This window comes from Macaca thibetana, chromosome 17 (assembly GCF_024542745.1).
Source record: "Macaca thibetana thibetana isolate TM-01 chromosome 17, ASM2454274v1, whole genome shotgun sequence".
NCBI classification, from domain to species: Eukaryota; Metazoa; Chordata; class Mammalia; order Primates; family Cercopithecidae; genus Macaca; species Macaca thibetana.
In genome coordinates, this window is record NC_065594.1 from 28,216,612 (window position 1) to 28,231,423 (window position 14,812).

Here is a 14,812-nt window from a genome sequence, read left to right on the forward strand (position 1 = left end):
GCACCTGAGGTTCCAGACAGCCTGAGGCTTAGCTCCTCCAGGACCCTCTCCAGACCCAAAGCGTCCTGGGTGTCCTGGTCTGGATCAGCCTAAATGAGCACAGGCAAAAAGCAACAGAGATCTGCAGCATGTGTCAGGCAGGGCACACCTCAAAAGCAAGCAGTTTGCCACCTCCTTCCCCGCAGATGCACTTTTGTATCAGACACACTGGTGTTTCAGCACTCAACAGTACTTGAGTTGCCTGATTATTCAGGTCTCAATAAACCACAGTGCAAACCTGCTTACTTCTCTCTCCATCTTCTGCTCTCCTGCAGGCAAAAGACACTTGAATAACACTGCACCTCGGTTCCCAGCCACAGGAGACTCAGAATGCACTCCCTCCCCACCCCCCACACACACGTGCACGGACACACACGCCCGTGCACAGGCGCGCGCACACACACATGCATGCACGCACGCTTACCCGGGGAGGTGGACTTCAACCTGGTGAGAGGTGCTGAAACTCAATGTACCTCCTCACGGGAACCAATGGGAATGTTAGTATAAGTTTGGCGCCGTGTTGAGGGTTAAAATAAATAGTAGCACAAAAAGGATGAAGAGTAAGGAGAGGTGATGGCCGTGACCAGAACAGAAAGGAAAAAACTCCCACTATTCACATATTTTCTTGTGCCCTCTTGGTAAAGGACCAGGCATCAAAATGCCAGCTCTGGGTGATACATGCTGAGCAAATTCTTTCTTGTCCATTTAGGACTGCAGAGGAGCTGCCCAGAATCAGGCTTTTGCTCCCTCTAATCAGAGGCCTTTTCTCCTCCCTAAACCAATGTCTGCAGTGCCCACAACGCCTATGGCAGGAAGATATTTCAGTGGATTTTTCTTTACTCTTCTGATATTTCTTCTGGTGGTATACCTTTTAAAATTTTACCTTAAAAAAAAATTATATAAGCCCAGGAATTCAAGATGGGCCTGGGCAACATGTGAAACCCCATCTCTACAAAAAATACAAAATTAGCTGGGTGTGGTGGCGTGCGCCTGTAGTCCCAGGTGGGTAAGGTGGAAGGACCACTTGAGCCCAGGACGTCGAGGCTGCCGTGAGATGAGATTGTGCCACTGCACTCCAGCCTGGGCAACAAAGCAAGACCCTGTTTAAAAAAATATATATATATATGACTGGGTGCAGTGGCTCATGCCTGTAACCCCAGCACTTTGGGAGGCTGAGGTGGGCAGATCACAATGTCAGGAGATGGAGACCATCCTGGCCAACATGGTGAAACCCTGTCTCTACTAAAAATACAAAAATTAGCCAGGCGTGGTAGCATGCACCTGTAATCCCAGCTACTTGGGAGGCTGAGGCAGGAGAATTGCTTGAACCCGGGAGGCGGAGGTTGCAGTGAGCCGAGATCGCGCCACCACACTCCAGCCTGGCAACAGAGCGAGACTCCATCTCAAAACACAAAACAAAACAAAACAAAACAATCCCACAAAACAAACAAGTAAAAATATCTATGATACATGTTTAAAAAACCCCAAAAAACTATAAAAAGGTACAAAGCAAAGAATAAAAGCCTCTCTCCCTCCTGACTCCCAATCACATTTCCCAGAGATGACCACTGTTAAATTCCATGGTAGCCTTCAAGACATATTTCAGGTTTATATTAATAAGCACTTATAAATATTTAAAATATTTTCTCCCTGCTATGAATTTTCCTACTATTAACCCAGAGGGTGATGAGGAAAATTTCATAATACTTATTTAAGTTCCACATATCAAAAAATGTGGTTTAAAAAATACAGGAAAGTTCCTACTGGACATATGTTATATAACATAACTGAACTATACTTAGTTGAGCTAACAAAATCAGCTTAAAAATTAAAATGTATTATAGCAAATAAAGAAAGGCCAGTCTCATTTTTCTCTTAAGATGTCCAGGCATGTAATTTTTTTTTTTTTTTTTAAGATGGTCTTGTTCTGTTGCCCAGGCTGGAGTGCAGTGGCATGATCTCGGCTCACTACAACCTCTGCCTCCTGGGTTCAAGCAATTCTTCTGCCTCAGCCTCCCAAGTAGCTGGGATTATAGGCACACGCCACCACGCCTGGCTAATTTTGGTATTTTTAGTAGAGACAGGTTTTCACCATGTTGGCCAGACTGGTCTCAAACTCCTGACCTCAGGTGATCTGCCTGCCTCGGCCTCCCAAAATGCAGGGATTACAGGGGTGAGCCACCACGCCCGGCCCAGGCATATAAGGGTTTTAACAACATATTTTATAGACTTAAAGACAGCTATAAGCCAAAGCTCAGATCAAACAAATCATTAAGTTATGCCAGCTACTTCCATTGATAATTAAATATCCAATTTAAAGAGCATGCTCAATTTACTCATTCTAATCCTTAAGGAAAAATTTAGCTGAAAAAGTTCTTACAGAAATAAAAAGAACACATACTGAGGCTGAGTATGTATTTGAATGTATCTGTTTTTTGTTGTCAGTATGTTTGAATGAAGACCTAGAGAAAACAGGGCAACATTCACTTTCAAGAGTGGGAGAATGAACTAGAGCAGGAATAGAATCAGTATATAAATCCTGTCAACATTTATTAGCATTTGCAAATCGGACTCACAAAACCTCAGCCTAATCAGACTGGATTTTTGCATGTCATGGCAACAGCATACATCATTGTTTCCGGAGGGATCAGCTGCAGCAGCCTCCTACGGTCCTTTGGTGACAAGGCTTTAATGACTCCATAAATGTATGCTGCCCAGCTGCTGCCTGCTTAATGAGACGACCATTTCCACTTGAGGGAACCTGCTCAGCAGCCAGTTGTCACCTAACATTCACAGGAGACCACGCTGGTCTCTTTCAGAACTACCAGGATCAAAGAGTTACACGAGTTCTATGGTTCCTACAACATAGCAGTATACTGTTTGATTTAGGACTTGAAACACTTTTCTCTCTTTTCAAGAATATACCCTTCTCTGCCAGAAGGTTGTTACTTCTCAGATTAAAGATGTGAAAGGAAACCTTCCAAGGCTCATCTTAATTGGACAAATACATCATCACTTTAGTACACAGGGATTGGATGACAAAAGCTAATCCGGGTATGGGATATGGCAAGGAGGATTCACTAAGAGGATGGAGGAGAGAATTACATTTACTGAACTCTAGCAAGTGCCAGGTGCCTTACATCCTTGCCATTCAAATACAGTCAACGAATCACAGCCTGGCAATCACTTGGGAGCTGGTTACCACTGCAGAATCTCGGATGATCCCCGGATGATCTGTGTGCATGGTCAAGCTTGAGAAGCACCGCGCTAAGTTATAAGGCTTTATTTAATTCTCACAGTCCTTTGAAGAAAACATTATTTCCATACTTCACAGGTAAGAAAACTAAGACAGAAAGTTTCCTTCCTTCTTTTCCTCCTCATTACAGAAAGGATTTGCAGGGGAAAGGGGCATGCCCAAGTTTCTGAGTTGGTCATCGGGAAAGCTGGCGTTCAAGGGTGCACCTACTGCACCCAAAGGCCTGTGCTCTTTCCACCTTCCCCCACCGCCCCAGGCTCCTTGAATGATGGTCAGACTCCACCTAGAACCGTGTTTAGGAACTGGTGCTGCATGCACGCATTCATCCATTCATCCATTTATTTATTGAGCTAGAGTCTTGCTCTGTCACCCAGGCTGGAGTGCAGTGGTATCATCTCGGCTTACTGCAACTTCCACCTCCCAGGTTCAACCAATTATCATGCCTCAGCCTCCCAAGTAGCTGGGATTACAGGTGTGCACTGCCACACCTGGCTAAGTTTTTGTATTTTTAGTAGAGACGGGGTTTCATCATGTTGGCCAGGCTGGTCTTGAACTCCCGACCTAAGGTGATCCGCCCACCTCAGCCTCCCAAAGTGCTGGGATTACAAGCCTGAGCTCACACTTGTAATCCCAGCACCTTAGGAGGCCGAGGAGGGTGGATCACGAGGTCAGGAGATTGAGACCATCCTGGCCAACATGGTGAAACCCTGTCTCTACTAAAAATACAAAAAAAAATTAGCGGGGCATGGTGGCAGGCACCTGTAGTCCCAGCTACTCAGGAGGCTGAGGCAGGAGAATGGCATGAACCTGGGAAGCGGAGCTTGCAGTGAGCTGAGATCACACCACTGCGCTCCAGCCTGGGTGACGGAATGAGATTCCATCTCAAAAACAAAGAACAAAAAACAAGCCTGAGCCACCGCACCAGGCCTGGTACTGCATTTGAAAATGCAACCTGTGGCATGTATGAGGGTGAGTGGTAAGTTTCAATCATATGTTTATCAGAATGACTAAAAACAAAAGTAAAACCCACAAAAATGCTAAGTGCTGGTGAGGCAACAGGAACTCTCACACACTGCTAGTGGGAACGCACAATGGTACGGCCACCACGGAAAGCAGGTTGGCAGTTTCTACTAAAATGAAAGAATCCCACTCCAAGGCCTTGGCCTAGGAGAAAGGAAAATATGCCCACACAGACTTGGATGCAGATATCTATTAGCAGCATTATTTGTAATAGTCAAAAACTAGGAACAACCCATTTGTTCATTAACTGATAAATGAATTGAGATACATCCACAGACTGGAACACTACACAGCAACTTATGTTAAATAAAGACTTTGTATGTATGATTTCATTTTTATAAAATTACAGGAACAGCAAAACTTTAAAGACAGAAGGCAGATGGGTGTTTGTTGGGGCTGGTGATGGGGACTGGGATCCTCTTCAAAGGGACATGAGAAAACTTTTACTAGAAGCGTGATGGAAACGTTCTGTACTGTGATTGCAAGGGTGGTTACACAACTCTACACAATCACTCAAATTCACCAAACTGTACACAGAATGGGTGAGTTTTATTATACATAAATTATAACAATAAAGCTGGAGGGAGGAAAAGGGGAATTTAGACAAGTGGCTGGTAACTATATAAATACAGGTATATCTCAACAGCTTTCACTATAGTAACAATAATCAGTCTAAACACAAAGGAAAGGCCAGGCGTAGTGGCTCATGCCTGTAATTCCAGCACTCTGGGAGGCCCAGGCGGGTGGATCACTTGAGGCCAGGAGTTTGAGACCAGCCTGGGCAACATGGCAAAACCCCTTCTCTACTAGAAACACACACTAAAATTAGCTGGGCATGGTGGCACATGCCTATCATCCCAGCTACTTGGGAGGCTGAGGCAGGAGAACTGCTTGAACCCAGGAGGCAGGGACTACGATGAGCTGAGATCGTGCCACTGCACTCCAGCCTGGGCGACAGAGGGAGACTCTGTCTCAAAAAATTAAATTAAATTAAATAAAACAAAATACAAAGGAGAAATACAGTAGCAATGAAAATATAAAATGTTTTGAAATAAACTTTAAGAGACTATAACAGAAGATTTAAACAAATTGCAATCTACCCAGTTCTTAGAAGGCAGACTGTATTATAAAAATATCATTTAATCTCAAACTAATCTGTAAAGCTAAGAAAACCACAATCAAAATACCAAGTATTAGAACTTGGCAAAGTGAAATTATTTTTTATTTTTGAGACAGGATCTCACTCTGTCCCCCAGGCTAGAGTGCAGTGGCACGATCTCGGCTCACTGCAACCTCTGCCTCCCAGGCTCAAGCCATTCTCCTACCTCAGCCTCCCAAATAGCTGGGATTGCAGGTGCAGGCTACCGCACGCCTGGCTAATTTTTGTACACACCCGGTCAGCAAAGTGAATTTAAAAGTACATTTGGAAGGATATATCATAAGTTTTAAAGTGTTTAAAAAAGAATAGTAGGGAGAAATTTGCTTTATCAGATATTGAACTACATTATAGTGCTGAAATTTTCAATATCTGATAAAACAGTGGCTAGAACTGGAACCAAAAGATTCATAAAACAGAACTAAATTCAAAAATCCCCAAACATATCTATGCATATAAAATACTTCAGTATATGATAAAGGTGGCATTTCAAATAAGTGGGGAAAGAATGGATTAGTCAATAAAGGGGGTTGACAACACTTTCTTGCCCTTTCTCCCCAAAAGCATAATAAAGTGTGGGTGAAACTGTACTAATACATGACCACCTCTTGTAGATCATTACGGAAAAGACAAACATCCCCATTGAAAAACAGGCTTAGAGAAGGAGGATCCCAAGATCCACGCCCCAGAATCTCGTCCCAAAGCCTAGCACCAAAACGGCAAAGCAGTCCTCCTTCAAGAAAACTGAAGGCACCGCCGGGCGCGGTGGCTCAAGCCTGTAATCCCAGCACTTTGGGAGGCCGAGGCGGGCGGATCACAAGGTCAGGAGATCGACCCCGTCTCTACTAAAAATACAAAAAATTAGCCGGGCGCGGTGGCGGGCGCCTGTAGTCCCAGCTACTCAGGAGGCTGAGGCAGGAGAATGGCGGGAACCCGGGAGGCGGAGCTTGCAGTGAGCCGAGATCGCGCCACTGCACTCCAGCCTGGGCAACAGCGTGAGACTCCGTCTCAAAAAAAAAAAAAAAAAAAAAAAAAAAAAAAAAAAAAAAAAAACTGAAGGCACCCGGGCATGGTGGCTCACGCCTGTAATCTCAGCACTTTGGGAGGCCCAGGCAGGCAGATCACGAGGTCAGGAGTTCGAGACCAGCCTGACCAACATGGTGAAACCCTGTCTCTACTAAAAATACGAAAATTAGCCGGGCATGGTGGCACGTGCCTGTAATCCCAACTACTCGGGAGGCTGAAGCAGAAGAATCACCTGAACCTGGGAGGCGGAGGTTGCAGTGAGCCAAGATCATGCTATTGCACTCCAGCCTGGGCAAGAGAGTGAGACTTCGTCTCAAAACTCCTCCATAGCCAAGCACACATCAGACAGCGAGAGCTGCCCGCCCTGCCTGCACTTTTACCCTTCCTCGGCCATCCTCTCGCCCAGACCTTTATCTTCAAAGGAACCAAGATCCCCCAGCCTGCCCCGAGGTGCCTCTGGAGCTACCCTCCTGCCCTTCCTCCTCCCACCACCAAACTTCTGCAGGACTTTCATCTACTGCCCAGCTTCTCCTCTACCCGGCCTGTAAGTGTTTGGCTTCTGGAGCCTCCCTCCCATCAATCCCACTCTCACCACTGACTTTCTGGTTGCCAGGTGCCTCACCTTTTATTTCCTTTCTTTGTTTTTAATGGTGCTACGGCAATTTATCAGTGTTCTTGAAATTCCATTCCGTGGATCCCAGGACCCCAGCGCCCTCCTGGTTCGTGGTCTTGCCCACTCTCTCCTAGGATAGATATTTTAAAAGATCCTGCTCTTATTCCTCAGCTCTTTTACCCTTCTGTCCTCTCCAGCTCAGCAAAAGCACTCATACCTGGGGCTTCCTGCTATCTCCCCCAACTCAGAAAAGAATTCCCAGCACTCTCTCTTCCGCCCTGACTCTGTCTCTCCAACTCAGTTCATATTTTCAATTGCCTTCTGGCCATTCTCTCTCTCTTCTTTTTGAGATGGGGTCTCACTCTGTCACCCAGGCTGGAGCGCAGTGGCGTAATCATAGCTCACTGCAGCCTCGATCTCCTGGGTTCAAGCAATCCTCCCACTTCAGCCTTCTGAGTAGCTGGGATCACGGGCATGCAGCACCACGCTCAGCTAATTTTTCTGCAGAGATGAGGCCTCACTATGTTAGCAAGGCTGGTCTCGCAGCTCCTAGCCTCAAGCAATCCTGCCTCAGCCTCCCGAAGTGCTGATTACAGGTGTGAGCCACTGCCCGGCACTATTCTCTCTTAACCACACACTAGGACCCCTGACTCATAGTTCTAAAGCCAGATTTTGCTGTCTTACTTAATATGCTCACCATTACCCATCTTGCTCAGGCCCTAAGCCCAACATCATGTCCACCCCCAATCTACAAGTGGCCACTTTGACTTACCACATTCTCCCCTGGAAAGTCTCTCACAGTTAGCTTTCCTCCCCATTTTACCTTCCAACACCACCTTGGCTTGCCTCTTTTTTTAAAAAAATGACTCCCCAAACTACAGCAGTTGCTTTTTGTTGATCTTCTTGCCCCTTAACTCCATCCTTTCCAGTCCAACCTGCACCATGTTGGGAGACAATTCTCCATGAATATCTCACATCCTGCACTGTCTGGGTCTCTGAGCAAAGACATTTACATCAATTTTAAGACTGTTTCTATAATGAGCCTTTCCAGGGTAGTCAACCTGGGAGAGAGCTCCCTCCAGAGAGGTTCTAGGTGGTAAAGATCAAGACCTCACCTTCTCCTCCTCCTCAGAGGTTGACATTCCTAAGATAAGGTCTCTCCAGAGAGAAGTACGCGCAGGCCACCACCAGCTCCCAACAAGATGCACGCGTAGTTCTGGGGTCCCTTTCTTGTAATGCATCCCACTGCATGTACAGGCAGTAACATCTGGCCTTCATTATGTTGCCCCGTGGGGCTTGGGCCTTGGGGAATCAAACTGGACTACCTTGTTAACTTCTAAGTTGGGTAAAATCTCGGACCCTAGAGTTTCTGACTTAACACATCACCACCAAATTATCTTTCTGAAGATCTGCTTTGGCCACGTGATTTCCCTGCTTGAAATCCTTCAATGGCTTCCCACTACAGAATACAGTTCTTACCTGTCACCTTTCCAGCTGGTCCTCTCACTTCTTCCTTATGTAAACCCTGTGCTCCTGTCAATCTGGACCCCAGGATGTGTTCCATACACAGGCATTCATATACTGCCTCATGTTTCTGGACATGCCTGAACGCTATACTTAGATTGCAGAAGAGATAAAATTTCACCCATGAAGCACCAGTGCCTAGGCTGCCACCGTTTCCTTCTTCCAGTATGTTGCCATGGCTCCTTCTGGGTAGGCTGATGGGAAGACAGCCTGCTCTCTGCTGTAGTCATAACGAGATGAACTGATGACCAGTGCTGGGGCCCAAGGTGACTGTGCTCTGGTTGGACATCTGGAAAATGAACTGCCCCTGAGAATGCTTGGCTTGAAACTGTCCAACAGGATAGCTCTCAATTTGATAGCAGCCAAAAAACCTACAGAGCTCCTCTCTTTAAGAAGTGTCAGGGGGTAAGGAGAGGCAACTCATCTTCTAGTGAATAAGTGAGTTGTAATTTTGGTTCTCCCCTAAGCTCTACATCTTAGTCTTAGCTTGTCCCACATTTCTGGGTGTTCTTGCAATAAATTCCCAAGCAAAGACAACATGGGCATGTATTTTCTTGCAGCCTCAACTGCTTAATTCAAGTGCTCTCCCCACTGATCTCTGAGACATGTGTACAAAGACGTTGGTGGATCCATTTTATTGTGGTGGACACAATAAAAATGTGTTCACTAGTATGGGCTGGTTAAGTGATCACATTCATCAAATATAAGATACATCCCAATTTCAGAGACATTAAAATATCAATCAAATGGCCCACAGTAGTTACGTGATATAGTTGATTGTTCTAATATGTGAAAAAATGTGGGTCTTAGACTTGGAGAACTAAGGTATGGTGTATTCACACAGTGGACTACTTTGCAGCTGGGGTAGGTAATGGCATAAAAGGAGGTGTGTGTTGTGTTACCTGTAAAAACCTGTGCTTGAAAAATAAACAGTTTTAAACTAGGGGGTGAACACACGCATATAGTTTAAGTATTTTTACAGCTTTTTCTATGTCTAAGATATGTTATATACTTTTCTTTTTTTTTCCCAAGCTGGAGTCTTGGAAAAGTCCAAGGCTGGAGTGCAGTGGCTTGATCATGGCTCACTACAACCTCCACCTCCCAGGTTCAAGCAATTATCCTGCCTCAGCCTCCCAACCATCTGGGATTACAGGCACCTGTCACCACATCCGGCTAATTTTTGTATTTTTAGTAGAGATGGGGTTTCACCATGTTGGCCAGGCTGGTCTTGAATTCCTGACCTCGTGATCCACCCGCCTCAGCTTCCCAAAATGCTGAGATTACAGGCATGAGCCACTGTGTCCAATATGTTATACATTATACATATACATTCCGATATGCTATAAAGTTATACCCAGCCAATATGTTATACATTTTTCTCCAAATAGGACTAGCAACATTTTTGTTATGTTATACATTTTTATGTTATACATTTTGTTATACATAACAAATTATGTTATACATTTTTTCTAACTGGGCCTAGCAACCTGCTTTATCTCCCCTGTTCTGTGGGAGACCTCGTGTTCAAGTGACAGCTTAAAAATCAATTCTCGGCTGGTCGCGGTGGCTCACGCCTGTAATCCCAGCACTTTAGGAGGCCAAGGCGGGCAGATCATCCGACGTTAGGGGTTCGAGACCAGTCTGGCCAACATAGTGAAACCTCATCTCTACTAAAAATACAGAAATTAGCCGGGCGTGGTGATAGGCGCCTGTAATCCCAGCTACTCCGGAGGCTGAGGCAGGAGAATCGCTTTAACCCAGGAGGCGGCAGTGCACCGAGATAGTGCCACCACACTCCAGCTGGGGACAGAGTTAGACTCTGTCTCAAGAACAAAAAAATAAAAAATAAAAAAGTAAAAAAAAAAGACAAAAACAAATCAATTCTATAAAGGAGTTGAGAGAAACATTCACTGTCCCTTATCTCTACATGTTGCTTATCAGAATAAAAAAAAATTCCAGCAACATCAGTCATGGGCACAAAGCCAACTCGCAAACATTTACAGAACTCGATGATTACCCAAAACTCGGCTTGCTTTCTCAATACTACTGACTTTAGTTTCACTTAGCCACAGGTGTGTCTAGAGTTAAACAAGGTCAACTTTACAAAAAGATATTTGGGCATAGTTTTTAAAAAACTTAAAAGTGTGTGTGCGCGCGCGCGTGTGGTGGGGCATTTCAATATAAATGCCTTAAACACAACCTTCCTATTTTATAAAATGGGTTGAATCTTTAAGGACACATATTTCCTAAAACCTCGACTGATACAGAGTGCAAACTTGGGAGCCAGACTAGACCGCCTCAGAATCATGCCAGCTGTGTGGCACTGGAAAGTCACCTAACTTTGCAGCGCCTACCTTCACCTCTGTAAAATGGGAGACAATAATAACTCATTTATGGATGCTGTAAAGATCTGAAATTTTAAACTCAGTAATGCGCCTGGCACATATTAGACGCGGGTGTTTCGTTTGTCTCGGCAAAGGCTTCGGGTTTTGGGCCAATAGCCTTGCTGCCTCTGGAGCAAGCATCTCTCCTTGCACCCTACCCTCTGGGGCATTTAAAAATTACCTCAACTCTACTCTCAATTATTTCCAGTTCAACATTTATGTGCAGGTTACAAAGCCGAGGAAACTGAGGTTCTAGCCTTTGGGTATCTTCTAAACTAACACAGCACGTACAGAAATTTTTTTAAGTTTGGTGGAGGAATCGGCAGCACAAGGCAAGCGGCGTTCTGTTCACAGACCTGGGAATCAGAACTCTGGGCGCCGCGGCCCCCAGGCGCCTCTCGGCTCCCCGCAGACTTCCTGCCCCAGGGGGAGGGGCGGTCAGCTTGCTGCAGAAAGCCGCCGGACCCCCTGCACCCCGCCTTGCCGCCCCCGACTCCCATTCTCTGGAATGGGGAGCGAAGGGTCTAGGCGATAGCACTTACCAGCGCGAAGTGCACCAGCGCGTCGTAGCAGAGCCAGATGAGCGCCCCGCGGTCGGCCGCCCCCCGCCCGCGGCCCAGGCGCAGGCCCAGAGCGCAGCCCGCCGCCAGCAGCGCGGCGCACAGCAGCAGCGACCCGCCAGCCTCGGCCCCCAGCTCCCACTCAGCGCCCATGCTTCCGGCTCCCGACGCCAGCGGCCAGAGACCACGAGGCAGAGGAAAGCCGGGAGAGAAACGACGGGGCGGGGCTGGCCGGAAAGGGGCGGAGCCGGATGGCCAAAGAGGAGCGGAGCCGAATGGCCAAGGCGGTCCGGGGAGGAACGGGGCTCCTCGGCAGGGTCGGGACCAGCGCTAGTATTCCCTGCCCGCCTCGCACCCTCGCCAGCCTGCTGAGCCCAGAGGTTTTGTCAGGTCCCGCGCATGGAGGTTCCCTAGGAGGACCGTGCTCACCAACTTGCTCAACTGCCTCGACCAAACCTGTTCCCAAACCAAGCCTGGAGGATTGGTAATAGGGCCACACCCTTTGATGTTGTTTGATTTTTAACAAGGCTCAAACTTTAAGCCACAAAGTGAAGCCCAGGTAGTGGAAATTTTGCCAGTAGACCGGGGCAGAATTTTAGAGGCGAAAGGTTTCAATTAGGCTCCTGCAAGCCTTACCAAGGAGGTGAGGGGGTTAAGTGTGTTTTCAGCCACCAGCCGGCTTAAAGCCCTTGTGGCCTACTTTCACAATCTTTCCATTTCTCCAGAAAAGTAGAAGTGTGGGTGAGAGGAGCGGTAAGTCCTATTGGCTTGGCGATAGATGTGTTTCACCTGTGGCAGGCCAGGTCTCACTATCGCAGGCCTCCATCACACCTGTTTCAGCACTGACTGACTGGTTAAGTTAAATATTAAAAGCTGAAAGAGTCAGTGCCCGTATACAAAGGCTGGAATGTAACAGAAGCCCACGAAGTTTTGCCTAGGCCTTTCTTGGGCCTTGAAGCATGACAAGATAACGAAGGAATTCTTAACAGGACCCGTTTAGGATTAAACAAGTTTTACTGGGGGATCTGAAGAAACTCCCCAGGCCTCCACAAACAAGTTTATTGGGGGTCTGGAGGAATTCCACAAGCCTCCATGATTTTAGCAGGAGACAAAATAAGGGTAATCATCCCAGCAGCCAGACCCATTTAGATTAAGTAAATTTACTGAGGCTCCAGAGGAAGGTCTTCAGGATTAGAAGTTGTTAATCACTTGTGTCTTTAGATGAATGCACTCTTACACGTAGAGATACAGCTTAGAAGGTATATACACGCTGGAAAAACTTTGTAATTATGAGTTGGTCTGGCAATAATTTCCAGACCTTCTCCCTGTAACCGGTTGCAGAAATAAAAACTCTTCTTCCGCGGTTCATCTGCACCTTGTTAATTGGGCTGCCCAACCCCCAGTTTGGTCCGGGAACAAACCTACATTATTTAACTTCACAACCCTATGAGGTCAGTGAAACAAGCCACTCACAAAAACATACTTATGATTCCACTTACAGGAAATGTCTAAAATAATCGATTTGCAGAAACAGAATGGTGGTTACCAGGGGCAGGGCGGGGAGGGGGGGCGTGGGGAAAAGTGGAGTGTTATTTATTGGGATAGTTTCAGATTTGCAAGATGATGTTCTGGAGATTGGTTGCACAACAACGTGAACATACTTTACTGAGCTGCACACTAAAAATGGTTAAGATGGCAAATTTTATGTGTATTTTACAATTATAAAAAAAATGCTGGCACTGAACACAAGAACTTTTTCCCCTGGTCACTTTCTATACCATTTTTTTTATAGCAGTTAACACCAGATAGAATGATCCTTGTTTATGCACTTATTGCTAATCTCTTGCCACTACAATGTAAGTCTTCAAGGCCAGGGGTTGTGGCTACCTTTTTACTGCTGTATCCCTGGCACCTATTACAGAGTTTGGCATATACTAGCTGCTCAGTTAAATAACTGGCGACTGAGTATGGCCAATCTAGCCACCTATGCTCTGGATCCTGTCCTGTAACTAACTTATCACCCTTTAGGGACCATGCTGCCCACCTCCTCTTCGGAGCAAAATAGAAACTGAAAAAACTGATCAGATCCCCTGTCTTCATGTCTTGACCCTGCTCCTCAGTCCTTTCTACTCTAGTTCCTGCCTTATCACACTGATACAGCTCTCACTAAGGTGACTACTGGCCTCCCCATCAGTGAACCCAAAGAGCAGTTCGTTTTCTTAGTTTACTTCTGAGCAGCATCACAGCACTGAAATATTTTTCCTTTGATTTTCTTTTTCTTTTCTTTTTTTTTTTTTTTTTGGAGACGGAGTCTCGCTCTGTCGCCCAGGCTGGAGTGCAGTGGCGCGATCTCGGCTCACTGCAAGCTCCGCCTCCCGGGTTCACGCCATTCTCCTGCCTCAGCCTCCCGAGTAGCTGGGACCACAGGCACCCGCCACCACACCTGGTTAATTTTTTTTTTTTTGTATTTTAGTAGAGATGGGGTTTCACCGTGTTAGCCAGGATGGTCTCGATCTCCTGACCTCGTGATCCACCCATTTCAGCCTCCCAAAGTTTTGGGATTACAGGCGTGAGCCACCACGCCCAGCCTCCTTTGGTTTTCTAAGAACACAGCCTTCTTAGCCATTGTTTCCTCTGCAAGTGCATCTTCCACTACAAATGCCCAGTGATTACTGCAGCTCCACAACACAGTCCTAGGCTGTTCTCACTCCAGACCCCAGATCCAGGCAGTCTCATCCTTACCCTCTGCTTTAATGACCAGCAAAACCAGCAGAGAACTCAATCTCTAGCCTGGTCCTATTCTCTGGACTCCAGACCACTATTTCCAACTGCCCTACTTGACGGTCACTTGGACGTCTCAACAAAACCCAAACTGACCTCATCACTTTGCACCCCAATGTCTGATTCTCTTTTCTATCTCATGTTACTTCCACTCATCAGTTACTACAACCTGGAAACCTAGAAATCATCCCCAATACTTCTCTCTCCCCAAACTTGGCATCACCAGCTCCTCCTCAGCAGCCAAGTATTTCTTGATTCCATGCATTTCATGGACCTATTCACTATCTCGTCTCTGTGCTTCACTCACTCAATGGGACCAGCAACCTCTACATCACTAAATCCAAAGGACATTTCCTGTCCTTAGCCTTACCAACTAGTGATCTTTATTAATCTGTTACCCCTCTTGCTTGATGATTTTCCATATAGAATACCAAAATCCTTTTCATGACTTAC

The 14,812-nt window shown here is 46.2% G+C and overlaps 1 protein-coding gene across 1 annotated transcript in view; it reads right to left on the minus strand.

Annotated features, from left to right (window-relative positions):
• EBPL (EBP like) overlaps window positions 1–12,003 on the minus strand; it is a 31,214-nt gene extending 19,211 nt beyond the window's left edge. Inside the window, exon 1 of the mRNA XM_050766378.1 lies at window positions 11,561–12,003. Within this exon, the coding sequence (XP_050622335.1) occupies window positions 11,561–11,731 (171 nt within the window). The 5' untranslated portion in view covers window positions 11,732–12,003. The remainder of the gene's footprint in view (window positions 1–11,560) is intronic.
• Between the last annotated feature and the right edge of the window lie 2,809 nt (window positions 12,004–14,812).